This window comes from Manis javanica, chromosome 2, assembly GCF_040802235.1.
Source record: "Manis javanica isolate MJ-LG chromosome 2, MJ_LKY, whole genome shotgun sequence".
Classification (NCBI taxonomy): domain Eukaryota; kingdom Metazoa; phylum Chordata; class Mammalia; order Pholidota; family Manidae; genus Manis; species Manis javanica.
In genome coordinates, this window is record NC_133157.1 from 109568379 (window position 1) to 109587772 (window position 19394).

General features: G+C 40.3%; 1 protein-coding gene across 16 annotated transcripts in view; it reads left to right on the forward strand.

Moving 5' to 3' along the window:
• The window catches only part of NEBL (nebulette), a 325606-nt gene that overhangs the window by 216858 nt on the left and 89354 nt on the right, over positions 1–19394 (forward strand). For 13 of the 16 annotated variants that reach the window (XM_037006049.2, XM_037006047.2, XM_037006052.2 and 10 more), the window contains 2 exons: positions 16846–16950; positions 18680–18790. The exons of the other annotated variants lie outside the window; for them this stretch is intronic. In XM_037006049.2, coding sequence (XP_036861944.2) covers positions 16846–16950; positions 18680–18790 — 216 coding nt within the window. The remainder of the gene's footprint in view (positions 1–16845; positions 16951–18679; positions 18791–19394) is intronic. 16 annotated transcript variants of the gene reach the window in all.

Sequence of the window (19394 nt, forward strand, 5' to 3'; positions counted from 1 at the left end):
CCATGCAAAATTTACCTTAGCTTTATTATTTATCACACTAATATTGGTAATAGCAATGCTGCCATTTAAAACCTTAAGTTCTATGACTCTGGAGATAGTACTTCTGCCAATGTTGTTATGTTTTTAGGAAAGTGTAATTGTGGCTGAGCTACATAATCATATAAACCATTAGAACTGATGTGGCAGCTTCAGGTAGTAATTTTGTTGGAGTTGTTTTAGAAAGAACCAGTGATGTTAAAGCCAACTTTCTGGTGAGGGGTGATGGCCTTTATCATTTTGCAAAGGCAAAAGCTATGTTATTTCACTCCCATGTATGTGAAATCAAACAAGTGGGAGTAATTTCTGTTTATTATAGATTTATGTTGCATGGCAGAAGATCTGTACTACTTAAATATTTAAATCATATTACCGTGGCCTAATTTATATCGGTGTACATGTTCACATGTTGTTTCCAAGTAGAATTCTATACTTGTTAAGATACTGGTTTAATTTTTGGAATTTTTATATTTACCAGTGAATAATCTGAGCAATTTTCTTTTTCTTTTTTTTTTTAAGTAAGAAAAAGGAAAACAGGGGTTTGTACAGTCAGTTTGAGACAAGTTTTAATTTACCCTTCGTGTAGTGGACTAAATCAAATATCTAGTTTTTAGAAGTTCCGTTAAGAAGTATCACTGAGTACTAACTTGCTTGTTCACTCTCACTGTCATCAGTGTTTTCAGATGAAGCAGATGAACTTACGTTTCAGGTTTTCTTATCTCTGCTATCTTGTCTGCATGGCTAGATGGTTGTCTAAAATGTATATCTGAGTTCCATCAATCAGGGAGCTGAAACAGATTAAAAAAATGGACAAGTTAGAACAGAGATCAGCAATGTCTCCGTTATGACTCTGATCGTGCCCATTTGTTAGCGTCCCGTGTTTAATTTAGTGCAGTGGTCTTTTCCTTGGTCTCAAACTTAAATCTGAAGACAAGCTGTCAAGCCCCTTGGCTTTGTTTTATAATCCACTATATCCCAAAGGGCCATTTGTGTGTTTACTGGAGGCTTTTGGTTTGTTCGAAGGCAATCTCTTTGCAGCCTCTATCACCAGGCGCACTTGGTGTGTGTGCCTCCTCTGCAGGCTCCTCCAGCCTGAGGCTTTAAGAAGCAGCCTCACCATTGTTGTTCAAATCGCACAGCCAGCGGCCCACTGGCCTTAAACATGGTCTGTCTGACTCCCAAGCTCTGGCCATCATCATGTTCCTCCTCTCCTGCTATGTGTCAGACACTCCATATATTATTATATTCCACGTCACAGCAAGCCAAGGCCATAGGTTCTGTGAGTCTCAGTTCAGAGCGTGAAACGCAAGGTTGAGTAGCTTGTCCAAGGCCACCTGGCTAGTCAGGGGTGGGGACAGGATTCTGGCTTCTGGCTTCTAAGTCCAGAGCCCAGCTCATTGACACTCATCACTGCTCCATATTTTAGATGAGAAGGATGGTTTCACGAGTTTTTATTCATGGAGCGATCTTTCAACTTCCCCGTCACCATCCTGTTTAGCAGTCTTTGGACCTCTTCTAGCTCCAGGTATCTTTACTGGGGTATAAGCAGGTGTGTGCACAGCAGCCCATGGCGCATGGCCTGTGGCTGTGAGCAGGGCAGGTCATGCTCTCTCGGCTGCCTGCACCTTTGTGATGACAGTTACTTTCCTGGGCTTAGGGCCTGCACAAAACTATTATGTCACTTCTGTAGGGCTTCATCCTTGGCCATTTTTGGTCCTAATTTATGACTTGGCCCTGATTGCATGGGACCTATCATCTTTTTTTTCTTTTTTTGGTATCATTAATCTACAGTTACATGAGCAACATTATGGTTACCAGACTCCCCCTATTATCAAGTCCCCACCACATACAGTCACTGTCCATCAGCATAGCAAGATACTACAGAATCACTACTTGTCTTCTCTGTGTTGTACAGCCTTCCCCGTGCACCCCCCCCACATTATGTATGCTAATCGTAATGCCCCTTTTCCCCTCTTAGCCCTCCCTTCTCACCCACCCTCCCCAGTCCCTTTCCCTTTGGTAACTGTTAGTCCATTCTTGGGTTCTGTGAGTCTGCTGCTGTTTTGTTCCTTCAGTTTTTTCTTTGTTCTTATACTCCACAGATGAATGAAATTATTTGATACTTGTCTTTCTCCACCTGGCTTATTTCACTGAGCATAATACCCTCTAGCTCCATCCGTGTTGATGCAAATAATAGGACTTGTTTTCTTCTTATGGCTGAATAATATTCCATTGTGTATATGTACCACATCCTCTTTATCCATTCATCTACTGATGGACACTTAGGTTGCTTCCATTTCTTGGCTATTGTAAATAGTGCTGTGATAAACATAGGGGTGCATATGTCTTTTTGAAACGGGGCTACTGCATTCTCAGGGTAAATTCCTAGGAGTGGAATTCCTGAGTCAAACGGTATTTCTATTTTGAGTTTTTTGAGGAACCTCCATACTGCTTTCCACAGTGGTTGAACTAATTTACATTCCCACCAGCAGTGTAGGAGAGTTCCCCTTTCTCCACATCCTTGCCAATATTTGTTGTTGTTTGTCTTTTGGATATTGGCCATCCTAACTGGTGTGAGGTGATATCTCAGTGTGGTTTTAATTTGCATTTCTCTGATGATTAGCAATGTGGAGCATCTTTTCCTGTGCCTGTTTGGCCATCTGAATTTCTTCTTTGAAGAAGTGTCTATTCAGCTCCTCTCCCCATTTTTAAATTGGATTATTTGCTTTTTGTTTGTTGAGGTGCATGAGCTCTTTATATATTTTGGATGTCAACCCTTTATTGGATATGTCATTTATGAATATATTCTCCCATACTGTAGGATGCCTTTTTGTTCTATCGATGGTATCCTTTGCTGTAAGGAAGCTTTTCAGCTTGATATAGTCTCACTTGTTCATTTTTGCTTTTATTTCCCTTGCCCGGGGAGATATGTTCATGAAGAAGTTGCTCATGTTTATGTCCAAGAGATTTTTGCCTATGTTTTTTTCTAAGAGTTTTGTGGTTTCATGACTTACATTCAGGATTTTGATCCATTTTGAATTTTCTTTTGTGTATGGGGTTAGACAATGATCCAGTTTCATTCTCTTACATGTAACTGTCCAGTTTTGCCAAGCTGTTGAAGGGGCTGTCATTTTCCCATTGTATATTCATGGCTTCTTTATTGTATATTAATTGACCATATATGCTTGGGTTAATATCTGGACTCTCTATTCTGTCCCACTGGTCTGTGGCTCTGTTCTTGTGCCAGTATCAAATTGTCTTGATTACTGTGGCATTGTAGTAGAGCTTGAAGTTGGGGAGCAAGATCCCCCCCTGCTTTATTCTTCCTTCTCAGGATTGCTTTGGCTATTCAGGGTCTTTTGTAGTTCCATATGAATTCTTAAACAATTTGTTCCAGTTCGTTGAAGTATGCTGTTGGTATTTTGATAGGGATTGCATTGAATCTGTAGATTGCTTTAGGCAGAATGGCCATTTTGACAATATTAATTCTTCCTAGCCAAGATCATGGGAATAGTTTCCATTTGTTAGTGTCCTCTTTAATTTCTCTTAAGAGTGTCTTGTATTTTTCAGGGTATAGGTCTTTCACTTCTTTGGTTAGGTTTATTCCTAGGTATTTTATTCTTTTTGATGCAATTGTGAGGGGAATTGTTTTCCTGATTTCTCTTTCTGCTAGTTCATCATTAGTGTATAGGAAAGCAACAGATTTCTGTGTATTAATTTTGCATCCTGCAACTTTGCTGAATTCAGATATTAGTTCTAGTAGTCTTGGAGTGGAGTCTTTAGGGTTTTTTGTGTACAATATCATGTCATCTGCAAATAGTGACAGTTTGACTTCTTCTTTACCAATCTGGATACCTTGTATTTCTTTGTCTTGCCTGATTGCCATGGCTAGGACCTCCAGTACTATGTTGAAAAACAGTGGGGAGAGTGGGCATCCTTGTCTTGTTCCTGATCTTAGGGGAAAAGCTTTCAGCTTCTTGCTGTTCAGTATGATGTTGGCTGTGGGTTTATCATAAATGGTCTTTATTATGTTGAGGTACTTGCCCTCTATACCCATTTTGTTGAGAGTTTTTATCATGAATGGATGTTGAATTTTGTCAAATGCTTTTTCAGCATCTATGGAGATGATCATGTGGTTTTTGTCCTTCTTTTTGTTGATGTGGTGGATGATGTTGATGGATTTTCAAATGTCCATCATCTTTTAATAGTAGTCTGGATGATTGTCATCTTGCTAGTGATGAATCTATCCTGGTTTTCTGCCCTCTTGCACAGCCCTTTGCCTGTTGGCCATTTCAGTCCGTGGAAGAGCTTGGGGTCCGCAGCAGCTCAGCTGTATCACAGACTTGCCAGATAACTTAGTAAACTGTTGAGTAAGACTGGTCTAGAGATAAGTCCAGGGGAAGCCTGCACTGTTCAGGATCCTCCAGAGAAAGAAATGTTTGTTTTTCAGGTCAGGTGGCTTCAGTTAGGTGATAGGTATTTTCCAGGTTTTTTCTCCTCCACCTAGTTCTGCTTTGCCCTCACCCTGCCATATTGAGGGGTTTCTCTCTGCATAACCCAATCTTGAAAGACGCCTGATCCTCTGAGGCACCCTCTTGTATTTTTCTGTTATCGACGTAACACTTTTGATTTCCCTACATATCCTCACTCTGTGTGTTATTTAGTCTTGTCGAACCAATTCCTTGAATAAATCAAACCTATCAACTCTATTGAGCCATCAGAATTATGGATGTAGTAGTCTTTTTTAATTTTTTTAATTTATTTTTATTTTTTATTTTATTTTTATTTTTACTTTTATTTTTTAAAAAACAAAAAAATTCTGTAGGGGGGGTCAATGCTCAATGTGCAATCATTAATCCATCTCAAGCCTAATTCTTGTCAGTTTCCAATCTTCTGAAGCATAACCAGAAAGTTCTTACATGGTGAACGAATTCTTACATAGTGAATAAATTCTTACATGGTGAACAGTACAAGGGCATTCAACACAGAAACTTTCGGTTTTGATCACGCATTATGGACTATAAACAATCAGGTCAAATATGAATATTTGTTTGATTTTTATACTTGATTTATATGTGGATCCCACATTTCTCCCTTTATTTTTATTATTATTTTTATTTTTAATAAAATGCTGAAGTGGTAGGTAGATGCAAGATAAAGGTAGAAAACATAGTTTAGTGCTGTAAGAGGGCAAATGTAGATGATCAGTTGTGTGCCTATGGACTAAGTATTAATCCAAGCTAGACAAGGGCAGCAAAACATCCACGGATGCAGAAGATTTCTCTCAAAACAGGGGGGGTGAGGTTCTGAGCCTCACCTATGTTGATCCCCAATTTCTCACCTGATGGCCCCCCTGCAACTGTGCCTGTCTTAGGTTGTTCCTCCCTTGAGGAATCTTACCCGTCTCTGGCTAACCAGTCATCTTCTGGGGCCGTACAGGGAAATGTAAAGTTGGTAAGTGAGAGAGAAGCCATATTGTTTGAAAAGGTTAGCTTTTTACTTCTTTGCAGATTTATGCCCTGTGGCTTCTATGCCCAGCACTTGTCTCAAGGTATCTTTACCACCTGGGGGAATTATGATACTCGGTAAATTCGATATGAGGCACGAATTCTATTTAAGGGTTGTAATTAGGAAGAAAGAAGAAAAGCTATAGAGGTAGCATATGGAAGAAAACATGGGAGGATTGATTATTTCTTTGACATAACTTGTTGTAGAGTACCTTAAGCATGTATAGGTTTTAAACTACCAACTAACTTGCGCTCACATATTAACATAATAGGAATACGGTGACATAAACAAAGCAAATCTATAATTACCATCCATCTTCAGTGAAGCCAAAAAAACCATTTAGGCACCCTAGGCATTTGTGAAAATTTGTCTATGATATGATGGATATTGTCCATCTGTACTTGAAGAGTCTGAGAGAAATCAGACAAATTAAAGCAACCCATTTCTGGGATCTGTTTACATCCCATATGTTCTTTTAACCGTAGATAGTCTACAGTCATAAGATTTTGGAGTGCTACAACTTGCACCCCTCCCAAATCCTGGTTGAGTTCCAACAGTACAGATCCGGTCAAATTCGTTTTCTCACTATATGCACATGCCAGCCTAGACATCTCCTTCCTCATTCCTATGGCAAGTCCAGGAAACAGTGGGGTGGATTCAGCCACAACCGCAGCATCGTCCGGATCCCTGTGGAGGCTTTTTGATGATCATCCCCTGGCACAAGTCCTCCAGAGACTGCTGATGCCAGAAGCTCCTCCTCATATCATATCTTAGTTCATTTTCTGGGTAGCCAAGCTAGGCCTTGATCTTCTGCATAGAAACAAACAGACCCTTTGCCCACACTTTGACAAGCCCTCTATACCACTGTGCAGAACTCATTGGAGGTCAACACACAGGAACTTTTTTTTTCTTTTTTTTATTAAGAGAAAGGAATATTATCAGAAAAGAGTACCTCCAAAGCTGATCATCTGACACCCTTTAAGTGATCAACATTAAGGATATTTAAAGCATGCGTTGATCTTTGATTTACCAATAGTTTTATCCTATCAAGGAGTAATCCCCCTTTTCTTTCTTTCTTTCTTTTTTTTTTTTTTAATCTTTAATCTACACTTACATGAAGAATACTATGTTTACTACGCTCTCCCCTACATCAGGTCCCCCCTAAAAACCACATTACGGTTACTCTCCATCAGCTTAGCAAAATGTTGTAGAATCTCTACTTGTCCTCTCTGTGTTCTACAGCCCACCCTCCTCTTTCTCCCTACCCCCCCATGCATGCTAATCTTAATACCCCCCTTCTTTTTCCCCCCCCCTTATCCCTCTCTGCCCACCCATCCTCCCCAGTTCCTTTCCCTTGGGTACCTGTTAGTCCATTTTTGGGTTCTGTAATTCCGCTGCTGTTTTGTTCCTTCAGTTTTTCCTTTGTTCTTATACTCCTCAGATGAGTGAAATCATTTGGTATTTCAGTGGCTTATTTCACTGAGCATAATACTCTCCATTCCAACAATGAGAGAGTGCTCAGTGGCTTATTTCACTGAGCATAATACTCTCCAGCTCCATCCATGTTGCTGCAAATGGTTGGATTTTTCCACTTCTTATGGCTGAGTAGTATTCCATTGTGTACATGTACCACATCTTCTTTATCCATTCATCCACCGATGGACATTTAGGTTGCTTCCAATTCTTGGCTATTGTAAATAGTGCTGTGATAAACATAGGAGTGCATCTGTCTTTCTCAAACTTGATTGCTGCGTTCTTAGGGTAAATTCCTAGAAGTGGAATTCCTGGGTCAAATGGTAGGTCTGTTTTGAGCATTTTGATGAACTTCCATACTGCTTTCCACAATGTTTGAACTAATTTACATTCCCACCAGCAGTGTAGGAGGGTTATCCTTTCTCCACAGCCTCGCCAACATTTGTTGTTGTTTGTCTTATGGATGGCAGCTATCCTTACTGGTGTGAGGTGATACCTCATTGTAGTTTTAATTTGCATTTCTCTGATAATTAGCGATGTGGAGCATTTTTTCATGTGTCTGTTGGCCCTCTGTATTTCTTTTTTAGAGAACTGTCTGTTCAGTTCCTTTGCCCATTTTTTAATTGGGTTATTTGTTTTTTGTTTGTTGAGGCATGTGAGCTCTTTATATATTCTGGACGTCAAGCCTTTATCGGATGTGTCATTTTCAAATATATCCTCCCATACTGTAGGGTTCCTTTTTGTTCTATTGATGGTGTCTTTCGCTGTACAGAAGCTTTTCAGCTTAATGTAGTCCCACTTGCTCATTTCTGCTGTTGTTTTCCTTCCCTGGGGAGACATGTTCAAGAAGAGGTCACTCATGTTTCTGTCTAAGAGGTTTTTGCCTATGTTTTTTTCCAAGAGTTTAATGGTTTCATGACTTAAATTCAGGTCTTTGATCCATTTTGAGTTTACCTTTGTATATGGGGTTAGACAATGGTCCAGTTTCATTCCCCTACATGTAGCTGTCCAGTTTTGCCAGCACCATCTGTTGAAGAGACTGTCATTTTACCATTGTATGTCCATGGCTCCTTTATCAAATATTAATTGACCATATATGTTTGGGTTAATTTCTGGAGTCTCTAATCTGTTCCACTGGTCTGTGGCTCTGTTCTTGTGCAAGTACCAAATTGTCTTGATTACTATGGCTTTGTAGTAGAGCTTGAAGTTGGGGAGTGAGATCCCCCCTACTTTATTCTTCTTTTTCAGGATTGCTTTGGCTATTCGGGGTCTTTGGTGTTTCCATATGAATGTTTGAATTATTTGTTGCAATTCATTGAAGAATGTTGCTGGTAATTTGAGAGGGATTGCATCAAATCTGTATATTGCTTTGGGCAGGATGGCCATTTTGACGATACTAATTCTTCCTAGCCATGAGCATGGGATGAGTTTCCATTTAGTAGTGTCCCCTTTAATTTCTCTTAAGAGTGACTTGTGGTTTTCAGAGTATAAGTCTTTCACTTCTTTGGTTAGGTTTATTCCTAGGTATTTTATTCTTTTTGATGCAATAGTGAATGGAATTGTTTTCCTGATTTCTCTTTCTATTGATTCATTGTTAGTGTATAGGAAAGCAACAGATTTCTGTGTGTTAATTTTGTATCCTGCAACTTTGCTGTATTCCGATATCAGTTCTAGTAGTTTTGGAGTGGAGTCTTTAGGGTTTTTTATGTACAGTATCATATCATCTGCAAATAGTGACAGTTTAACTTCTTCTTTACCAATCTGGATTCCTTGTATTTCTTTGTTTTGTCTGATTGCCATGGCTAGGACCTCCAGTACTATGTTAAATAACAGTGGGAAGAGTGGGCATCCCTGTCTTGTTCCCGATCTCAGTGGAAATGCTTTCAGCTTCTCGCTGTTCAGTATAATGCTGGCTGTGGGTTTATCATATATGGCCTTTATTATGTTGAGGTACTTGCCCTCTATTCCCATTTTGCTGAGAGTTTTTATCATGAATGGATGTTGAATTTTGTCAAATGCTTTTTCAGCATCTATGGAGATGATCATGTGGTTTTTGTCTTTCTTTTTGTTGATGTGGTGGATGATGTTGATGGATTTTCGAATGTTGTACCATCCTTGCATCCCTGGGATGAATTCCACTTGGTCATGGTGTATGATCCTTTTGATATACTGTTGAATTCTGTTTGCTAATATTTTATTGAGTATTTTTGCATCTACATTCATCAGGGATATTGGTCTGTAGTTTTCTTTTTTGGTGGGGTCTTTGCCTGCTTTTGGTATTAGGGTGATGTTGGCCTCATAGAATGAGTTTGGGAGTATTCCCTCTTCTTCTATTTTTTGGAACACTTTAAGGAGAATGGGTATTATGTCTTCTCTGTGTGTCTGATAAAATTCTGAGGTAAATCCGTCCGGCCCCGGGGTTTTGTTCTTGGGTAGTTTTTTGATTACCGTTTCAATTTCTTTGCTCAAAATTGGTTTGTTTAACTTTTGTGTTTCTTCCTTGGTCAGTCTTGGGAGGTTGTATTTTTCTAGGAAGTTGTCCATTTCTTCTAGGTTTTCCAGCTTGTTGGCATATAGGTTTTCATAGTAGTCTTTAATAATTCTTTGTATTTCTGTGGAGTCTGTCGTGATTTTTCCATTCTCATTTCTGATTCTGTTGATTTGTGTTGATTCTCTTTTTCTCTTAATAAGTTTGGTTAGAGGCTTATCTATTTCGTTTATTTTCTCAAAGAACCAGCTCTTGGTTTCGTTGATTTTTGCTATTCTTTTATTCTTCTCAATTTGTTTATTTCTTCTCTGATCTTTATTATGTCCCACCTTCTGCTGACTTTAGGCCTCATTTGTTCTTCTTTTTCCAGTTTCGATAATTGTGATGTTAGACCATTCATTTGGGATTGTTCTTCCTTCTTCAAGTGTGCCTGGGTTGCTATATACTTTCGTCTTAAGAGTGCTTTCGCTGCGTCCCACAGAAGTTGGGGCTTTGTGTTGTTGTTGTCATTTGTTTCAATATATTCCCTGATCTCTATTTTGATTTGTTCATTGATCCATTGATTATTTAGTAGCATGTTGTTAAGCCTCCATGTGTTTGTGAGCCTTTTTGTTTTCTTTGTAGAATTTATTTCCACTTTTATACCTTTGTGGTCTGAAAAATTGGTTGGTAGAATTTCAATATTTTGGAATTTACTGAGGCTCTTTTTGTGGGCTAGTATGTGGTCTATTCTGGAGAATGTTCCATGTGCACTTGAGAAGAATGTATATCCTGTTGCTTTTGGATGTAGAGTTCTATAGATGTCTATTAGGTCCATGTGTTCTAGTGTGTTATTCAGTGCCTGTTTGTCCTTACTTATTTTCTGCCCAGTGGATCTATCCTTTGGGGTGAGTGGTGTGTTGAAGTCTCCTAAAATGAGTGTATTGCAGTCTATTTCCCTCTTTAGTTCTGTTAGTATTTGTTTCACATATGCTGGTGCTCCTGTATTGGGTGCATATATATTTAGAATGGTTATATCCTCTTGTTGGACTGAGCCCTTTATCATTATGTAGTGTCCTTCTTTATCTCTTGTTACTTTCTTTGTTTTGAAGTCTATTTTGTCTGATATTAGTACTGCAACCCCTGCTTTCTTCTCACTGTTGTTTGCCTGAAATATGTTTTTCCATCCCTTGACTTTTAGTCTATGCTTGTCTTTGGGTTTAAGGTGAGTTTCTTGTAAGCAGCATATAGATGGGTCTTGCTTTTTTATCCATTCTATTACTCTGTGTCTTTTGACTGGTGCATTAAGTCCATTTACATTTAGGGTGACTATTGAGAGATATGTACTTATTGCCATTGCAGGCTTTAGATTCGTGGTTACCAAAGGTTCAATGTTAGCTTCTTTAGTATCTTACTGCCTAACTTAGCTTGCTTATTGAGCTGTTATATACACTGTCTGGAGATTCTTTTCTTCTCTCCCTTCTTATTCCTCCTCCTCCATTCTTCATATGTTGTGTGTTTTGTTCTGTGCTCTTTTTAGGGGTGCTCCCATCTAGAGCAGTCCCTGTAGGATGCCCTGTAGAGGTGGTTTGTGGGATGCAAATTCCCTCAGCTTTTGCTTGTCTGGAATTGTTTAATCCCACCATCATATTTAAATGATAGTCATGCTCGATATAGTATCCTTGGTTCAAGGCCCTTCTATTTCATTGCATTAAATGTATCATGCCATTCTCTTCTGGCCTGTAGGGTTTCTGTCAAGAAGTCTGATGTTAGCCTGATGGGTTTTCCTTTATAGGTGATGTTTTTTCTCTCTAGCTGCCTTTAAAACTCTTTCCTTGTCCTTGATCCTTGCCATTTTAATTATTATGTGTCTTGGTGTTGTCCTCCATGGATCCTTTGTGTTGGGGGTTCTGTGTAATTCCATGGTCTGTTCGATTATTTCCTCCCCCAGTTTGGGGAAGTTTTCAGCAATTATTTCTTCAAAGAGACTTTCTATCCCTTTTCCTCTTTCTTCTTCTTCTGGTACCCCTATAATATGAATATTATTCCTTTTGGATTGGTCACATAGTTCTCTTAGTGTTGTTTCATTCCTGTACATCCTTTTATCTCTCTCTATGTCAGCTTCTATACATTCCTGTTCTCTGGCTTCTATTCCTTCAATGGCCTCTTGTATCTTATCCATTCTGCTTATAAATCCTTCCAGGGATTGTTTCAATTCTGTGATCTCCTTCCTGCCATCTCTGATCTCCCTCCGGACTTCATCCCATTGCTCTTGCATTTTTCTCTGCATCTCATCCCATTGTTCTTGCATTTTTCTCTGCATCTCTGTCAGCATGTTCATGATTTTTATTTTGAATTCTTTTTCAGGAGGACTGGTTAGGTCTGTCTCCTTCTCAGGTGTTGTCTCTGTGATCTTTGTCTGCCTGTAGTTTTGCCTTTTCATCGTGATATAGATAGTTTGCAGAGCTGGTATGAGTGACCGCTGGAAGAGCTTCCCTTCTTGTTGGTTTGTGGCCTTCCTATCCTGGGAGAATAGCGACCTCTAGTGGCTTATGCTTGTCAGCTGTGTGCAGACAGGGCTTCTGCTTCCTGCCCATTTGCTATGGAGTTTATCTTCGCTGTTGCTGTAGGCGTGGCCTGGCTGGGGCTGCTCCTCCAAAATGGTGGAGCCTCGTTGGAGGGGGAGCAGCCGGGAGGCTATTTATCTCTGTAAGGGGCCTCTGTGCTCCCTGTTGCCCAGGGTGTTAGAGTGCCCAGAGATCCCCAGATTCCCTGCCTCTGTTCTAAGTGTCCTGTCCTGCCCCTTTAAGACTTCCAAAAAGCACTCTCCAAACCAAAACAACCAGAGCAACAATGAAAGAGGGAACAGAAAAAAAAAAAAAAAAAAAGGAAAATACACGCGATTATTTTTGTCCTCAGGCGCCGGTCCCAGGCACCTGCTCACCGGTCCTGCTGCCCTGCCTCCCTAGCACCAGGGTCTCTGTCCCTTCAAGGCTTCTAAAAAGCACCCGCCAAAAATAAAAAATAAAAAAAGAAGGGAAAAATGCGCAATATTGTTTGTCCTTAGGCACTGGTCCCAGGCACCTGCCCACTGGTCCTGCCGCCCTGCCTCCCTAGCACTGGGGTCCCCGTCCCTCCAAGGCCTCCAAAAAACACTCGCCAAAAAAAAAGGGAAAAACGCGCGACCCTCTCCATCCCCAGGTGCCGGTCCCAGGCACCTGCTCACCGGCCCTTCCGCCCTGCCACCCTGCCTCCCTGGCACTGGGGTCCCTGTCCCCCTAAGGCCTCCAAAAAGCACTTGCCAAAAAGAAAAAAATGGGAGAAACATGCGATTTTCTTTGTCCTCATGCGCCGGTCCCAGGCACCTGCCCACCAGTCTTGCTGCTCTGCCTCCCTGGTATTGGGGTCCCCGTCCCTCCAAGGCTTCCAAAAACACTTGCCAAAAAAAAAAGAAAAGGGTAAAACGCGCGATTTTCTTTGTCCTCAGGCACCGGCCCCAGGCCCCGCCCACTGGTCCCGCAGCCCTGCCTCCCTAGTATTGGGAAAAATGCGTGATTTTCTTTGTCCCCAGGCGCTGGTCTCAGGCACCTGCTCACCAGTCTTGCCCTGTTTCGCTGGTATTGGGGTCCCTGTCCCTTTAAGGCTTCCAAAAAGCACTCGCCAAAAAGAGAAAAAAAAAAAGGGGAAAAACACGCGATTTCCTCTGTCCTCAGACACCAGTCTCAGGCACCTGTGCACCGGTCCCACAGGGAAAAACACGTGATATTCTTTGTCTTCAGGTGCTGGTCCCAGGCACCCGCTCACTGGTCCTGCTACCCTGCCTCCCTAGCACTGGGGTCCCTGTCCCTTTAAGGCTTCCAAAAAGCACTCGCCAAAAAAAAAAAACTGCTCCGGTTTCTTTCCACCTGCCGGGAGCTGGGGGGAGGGGTGCTCGGGTCCCGCCGGGCCGGGGCTTGTATCTTACCCCCTTCGGAAGGCGCTGGGTTCTTACAGGTGTGGATGTGGTCTGGATGTTGTCCTGTGTCCTCTGGTCTCTATTTTAGGAAGAGTTTTCTTTGTTATATTTTTATAGATCTATGTGTTTTTGGGAGGAGATTTCCACTGCTCTACTTACGCCGCCATCCTGGCTCCGCCATTGTAGTCTTTTTTTTTAGGTGGTCAAAATATATTAGGTTAAAGGGGATCTTTTGTATGTATGTTGTAAATTAGGCATAAAGAGTCTGTGTAGAGCAAGGTTGGCAGCATCTGCACGAAGCCTTTGACTCACCGTTTTGGTTCAGACCTTTTGGGGTGTTCATTTGCCTGGCAGAAATTTTCCGGACAAATAAACATTGTTTGTTGTGGGTAAATCCTTCCAATGCTGAAAACATTAGATGTGCGGTTACCCCTCCAGAGACAGCTCTGATGATGTTAGAAAATCTGGGAGAGCAGCCTTGGCCATGAGCGCCCAGTGAACACAGTGATGGGCATGCAGCTCTTTCCACCGGGCTTCACCCCATTGAGCCAGCAGGGCTCCATTTGTGGAAAGAGTTTTAGATTCTTTTGGTTAAGAATGCTTGTAAAAGGAAATATCCTCAATCATTTCTACATCTGTCATCCAATTTCAGCCTAGCTAATCTCACACATTAGCTAATCTCATACTAAAAGAAAGTAGGCTCAGAGGAGGAAGCACCGCTGAATGAATTTCACTAACCGTAGTTGAGATGTGCTGGGATTAAGTGGTGAGGTCAAAGCAAAACTTAAAAATTTGAGACATCTTAATGCTCGTTAAGTCATCAACTTTGTCCCCCACCCTTATTTTTCCCAATTAGAAAATAACATGGACTGTTACATATAGGCTGGCATATTGGTTGTGAATGCAGATGACCCCAAGTAGCAGGAAACTCTGGCGCATGCAAGGCCTGGACACAGCGGCTGCAGTCCCAGCCCATGGGTGTCATTGGTTGCTCACATTCCTTTCCCTCTGCTGTCATCATTAGTGTGGTGGCTTATTGGGGACCTCATTCCTGCTGCGTCCCTGGGACTGGGGAAGGAAAGAGGTGGAAGGGCAGAGTGTCAAAGGGATGTGCCAGCAAGCGTCTCCCTTACCAGAAACAACCCAGAAGCACTGCTGGGGGGGGGGGGTGCTTCCACGGATGTCTCGTGGTCAGAGCTGGGCATTGGCCTCTCCAGGCTGATCACTGGCCATGGAGAATGAGATAACCATGCTTGGCTTACAGCAGTTTGTTGTCTGGGGCTAGGTAGGGGCCTGGCTATGCTCATAAATACATTTGGGTTCTGTTATTAAGGAAGAAGTGGGGGCTGCATAGGCAATCTATCCCATGACAGGCCATGGTTCTAGGAGGAATGCATACATGGTTGTACTAGGACATGGCTGTCCACTCATGTCCATGATTTTTATTTTACCTAAGGTTTTGTACCAGTCGTAGGTGCTATTCCCTCTCATCTATCTTTTCCTGTTACCTTGGTATAGAAAGGCTATGAATATGTGGCATTCTTTACATAAAAATCTAAGATCATCTGCTCGTTGTCAGTCATATTGTGAAATTCACTAGAAATACAGTATGAGTGACAATAAGCAAATAATGTGTGTATGTATGTGTGTGTCTTTTAAATGAAAACAAAAGGAAGGAATGGAGACTACACTTAGGATGGAGCCATTGGCCTGCCTAGTGAAGGAAGCAAATACTTCGCCCTTATCCTGTGCCCCTGTCCTGAACATTCTGCTCGGGTCAGAGCTTATCAGGAGGCTGGCGGCCAGAGCACAGACCACTGCCATGATGATGTGAATGTGAGAGAGCAGAGATGGCGGCACCAGATAAAAATAATGAGCTAAACGTGAGCCTAATGATAGGGTATTTTCTCTCACACTTAATTGCATAACGGAGATACTTTTTTTCCCCTCCTTCTGATCAAAATAGCTTACTATTTATCACACTGCCATTAACGGTTTAATTACTAGTGACTAAGGAGGGTGATTTGCAGAGACCTAAAATTATGGCTAATCTCTGAGAAGAAAAAAAGTAATTTAGTGCTCAGATAAGATAAATATGTTCTAATGTTGATTTCATGAATAAAGCAAATGTTTAATGTGGTTGGCATGTAATATCTTAGAGTCACGGCAGTGAAAAATGGTGTTTTGTAATGACTTTACTTAGTATGTTGGTATCTGGTTATACGTCAGGTCAAACAATGCCCCGCAAATCAGGTTTACATATGGGAACATCTCTATGTCATGATCATGTATAACATCAATATTACTTATGTTTTTTAAGAACCAGGTAGTATATACAATTAAGCTTCACTTTTAGGTTGTAATTAAGGAGACCATATAATTTATTATCTGAACTTGGACTTAGTTTCCAGCCTAAGTATTTTCAGTCTTGGGTAGTAATCACCTTCATCCCCTCAAGCAGTTATAAATATTGTCTCCCCAGGTTCCAGCTTGGGTAGCAATTAGCATGACAGTGGGATTGCACTTTAGGTCCTTTTCCTTAATTTTTGACTTCTTTTTAGCTCATGTATTCATATGGTCTTCTCCCAGAGTAATAATTCTGGCTTCTCCTCAAGGGGAAACGACTCACTTCATTAATTCCAGAGAAGAAATGAGCATGTTCAGCTAAACCCCTCTGGACTTTGTCTTGCTTATCTGCCTACCTGTAGCTTTCTGGAATGATCTCCAGCACGTCGCAAGTTTTCTGGGCAGGTTCTGCTCTTGTTGGGGGAGGGGAGGAGGATGAGGTGGCCCATGGGTGCTCAGAAATTGGGTAAATTTTGTTTGAGTGGAATTAATCAGGAACAGGAGCTCATTGTGGCCGCATTTAAGCCCCTTCCTCTAGTCCAGCCTTTGTAGATAATGATGCTAATAGTAATCCTGTTTGTTTAATTTCTGCCTCTACTTCATAATTGGTTACATCTGTCCTGATGACTACTTGTTTTAAACCCAGAGGTGGGCAGCTATGTTTCTGTTCGACCATAGGTTCAACTGTTAAGGTCAGTGGCTAAAAGTAACAATAAACTAGGACACTTGTACGAGAGGAATGGAGAATGTTTAATAATTACACTGAGCAAATGGAGCAGACAGGACTCATAGTCACTGTGGACCCATAGCTCAAGACACGTGACCCTTGGTGATAGCTGGGGCCCTTTCTTATCTAAAGGACGGTTTTTCCTTATTATGCCTCATCACCTATGCAATTCTGTGCTGGGTGTCTGTTTGTTTGATTTGGTTTGTTTTGATCATCATTCCACATTTGAACATTTGCTCAGAAAGCAGACTTTCTCAAGTTCATTCTTCTGCTCAAAAGGAGCATTAAAATTGCTTTTCTTCTTTCTCTTATGTAAATTATTCTTTCTTTTAGATCCATTATAAAGAAGAGTATAAGAAGTCTAAGGACAAGTGTACATTTGTGGCTGACACTCCTATGCTAAACCATGTAAAAAATATTGGTGCTTTTATTTCTGAGGTAAAGTATCAAATCTTGTAAAACGGCTTGCATTTTCTTTTTTTCTGTTTGTGTAGTTAAAAGTCTGTGCATTCAAGTTGAAGAATAATGTTTTCAGGAGTAACTACTGAATGTTGGTAATATCTATCTACATAATTATCTAATTCTATGCACAATGTCAGTTAACTCATGTAATGATATATTTCCCTTTATTATATATATCCTTATTATATATATTCCCTTTATTATATATATATATATATATATATATATATATACACACACACTTTATTATATATATCCATACTTTGATTCCAACCCTTTCTTCTTTATGTAAGATTAGTCTTGAAAGTGGATATTGTTATTCAGTAAGTAGAAAGTACTGGCAAAATAATTTTAGAAGTTCCATTATTTTATTTCCTAATAGACATATGAGATGTAAATTATTAAACATCAATTTGAAAATAAGTAAAATTTACTAGCTGATTCCATAACATGTGGTATCTTTCATAAGTCATTTTAAATGGATTCAAACTATTTTTGAGTAGGACCAGTTCCACAGAAACACCTGTTATGAAACCACAGAGCAAGAAAGGCACGGCAATGATTTCCCAGCTGGGAAATAACTTAGTCTCTTTCTGAGAGCATTTAGAACCTCTCTGCAGCATTTTAAAGCACAATGTCCGGTAGGCAGTGATTCCTCCGAAGAGGCATTTCTGCAGTTCTGTGAATAGATCACTTAGAAGAGAGAAACTTGAGAGGATGAATACCATTGTATTGTGAATGACTGACCTCTAGTGTTGTGTAAGTTACCTTGGGAAAACATCAACATGAGTCTTAGGATTATTTCTGCTAACATCAAAATATTTTGAGGAAAATTGGGAAGTTTTCTTTTATTCAGTACCCAAATCCAGAGTTGTGGAAACATAAGGCTTATAGGGACTATATGCTCAAAAAACCGATGCTCAACTGTAGCTCTGAATGGGAGTGATATCAGGGACTTGGCGGCAGGGTGTGGAAACATATGGCTGTATCTGTTTGTGTTATCTGTTACTTCTCCTGTGGAGAGGAATTCTTGGTGTTCTTAATTATTAATTGATTCTCTTCCCTGAAGGAGTTAACTTTAGAGAAAAAATGAAATGGAAGTGGGCAGCCTGTTGTGTTACTTGAACCCAGTCTTTCCAAGAGGAAATGGTGACTGAGTGTTTCTGTTTATGGGTAATGATTGGGAACTCTTAGACACAGTGCAGATTGGAGGTGGGAAGGTGCAGGAACAGCAAAAAAGCACCCTTCCCCCACTTGTTGGTAGAAGGAGTTTAAGATTTGAATAAAAAAGCACCGTCCTTTACATTCAGGTTTTAGACAGTAGTATATTCTAATGGCTTGTATTTTCCAGACAACCAAATGTCTCACTGTTCTCAGATTTTCTTCACTGGTTAAACATATGACACTGTGAATACACATGAATAGACCTACTTTAAGAAATGTGCGTTGGTTTAAATGGAAAAATAGTCGTTATTTCCTTGTGTCTCTCTTAAAGCTTTCTCCATGATAAATTGACTTTATCTCTTAAAATATGTTCTTCAGGTCCAGTATCTAAGGTTACAGTAAATGGTCTTCAGATTTTTTAATTAATTCTATTTCTGAAGAAAGTTTCTTTATATTCTCTTTCAGTACTCACACACACACACAAAAAGAAAAAACCCTAATGCTAATTTATTTTTTTCCTTTTCTTTCTTATTTCCATTAGGCAAAATACAAAGGCACCATTAAGGCGGACCTCTCCAATTCTCTTTATAAACAGATGCCAGCCACAATTGACAGCGTCTTTGCGAGAGAAGTTACACAGCTTCAGAGTGAGGTGTGCTTTCCTAAATTGTTATATAATTATGTGTATAAAAATGTAACTTAATAGAAATCATTTAAAGAATGTTGTTTATCTTGGGTATTGAATATTGAATGAAAGTTGGAAGCAACTGATTCATGTGCTCTCAGGAGTGTCTGGTGGAATCTCAAAATGAAAGGGATATGTAAGCTCATGTTAGTCACTTGATGGTGTTTTTCCTAGTTCCATTCACAACTGTTAATAGAACAAATTTTAATCTTATTTAGGCAGTTTACTTAGATTAAAATCCTACAGCAAATAGTAAAGTTGTCTCTGATTTCACATGTGCTAAGTGGAGAACCTTCCAGTAGCTTATTAAAAGTCACATGAAGAGTTAATGGTCAAATTCAGGAGTCTGTGCTCCATCACTTAGAAAGTGGCTCCTGAATTTCCTTTTCTGTGGATTATGTTTGTCATTTAGAGCATCTCAGGCCACCAAAAAAGGCCTCTATCAAAAGGAAGTGGTCATTTTTGTGATTGCAAGTCACAGACGAATTTAAGAACTGTCATTATATAAATTCATTTTGAATCTAGAAGACTAATTTTTCCTTTATCGCTCATCAAGACAGAAGGGATCCTT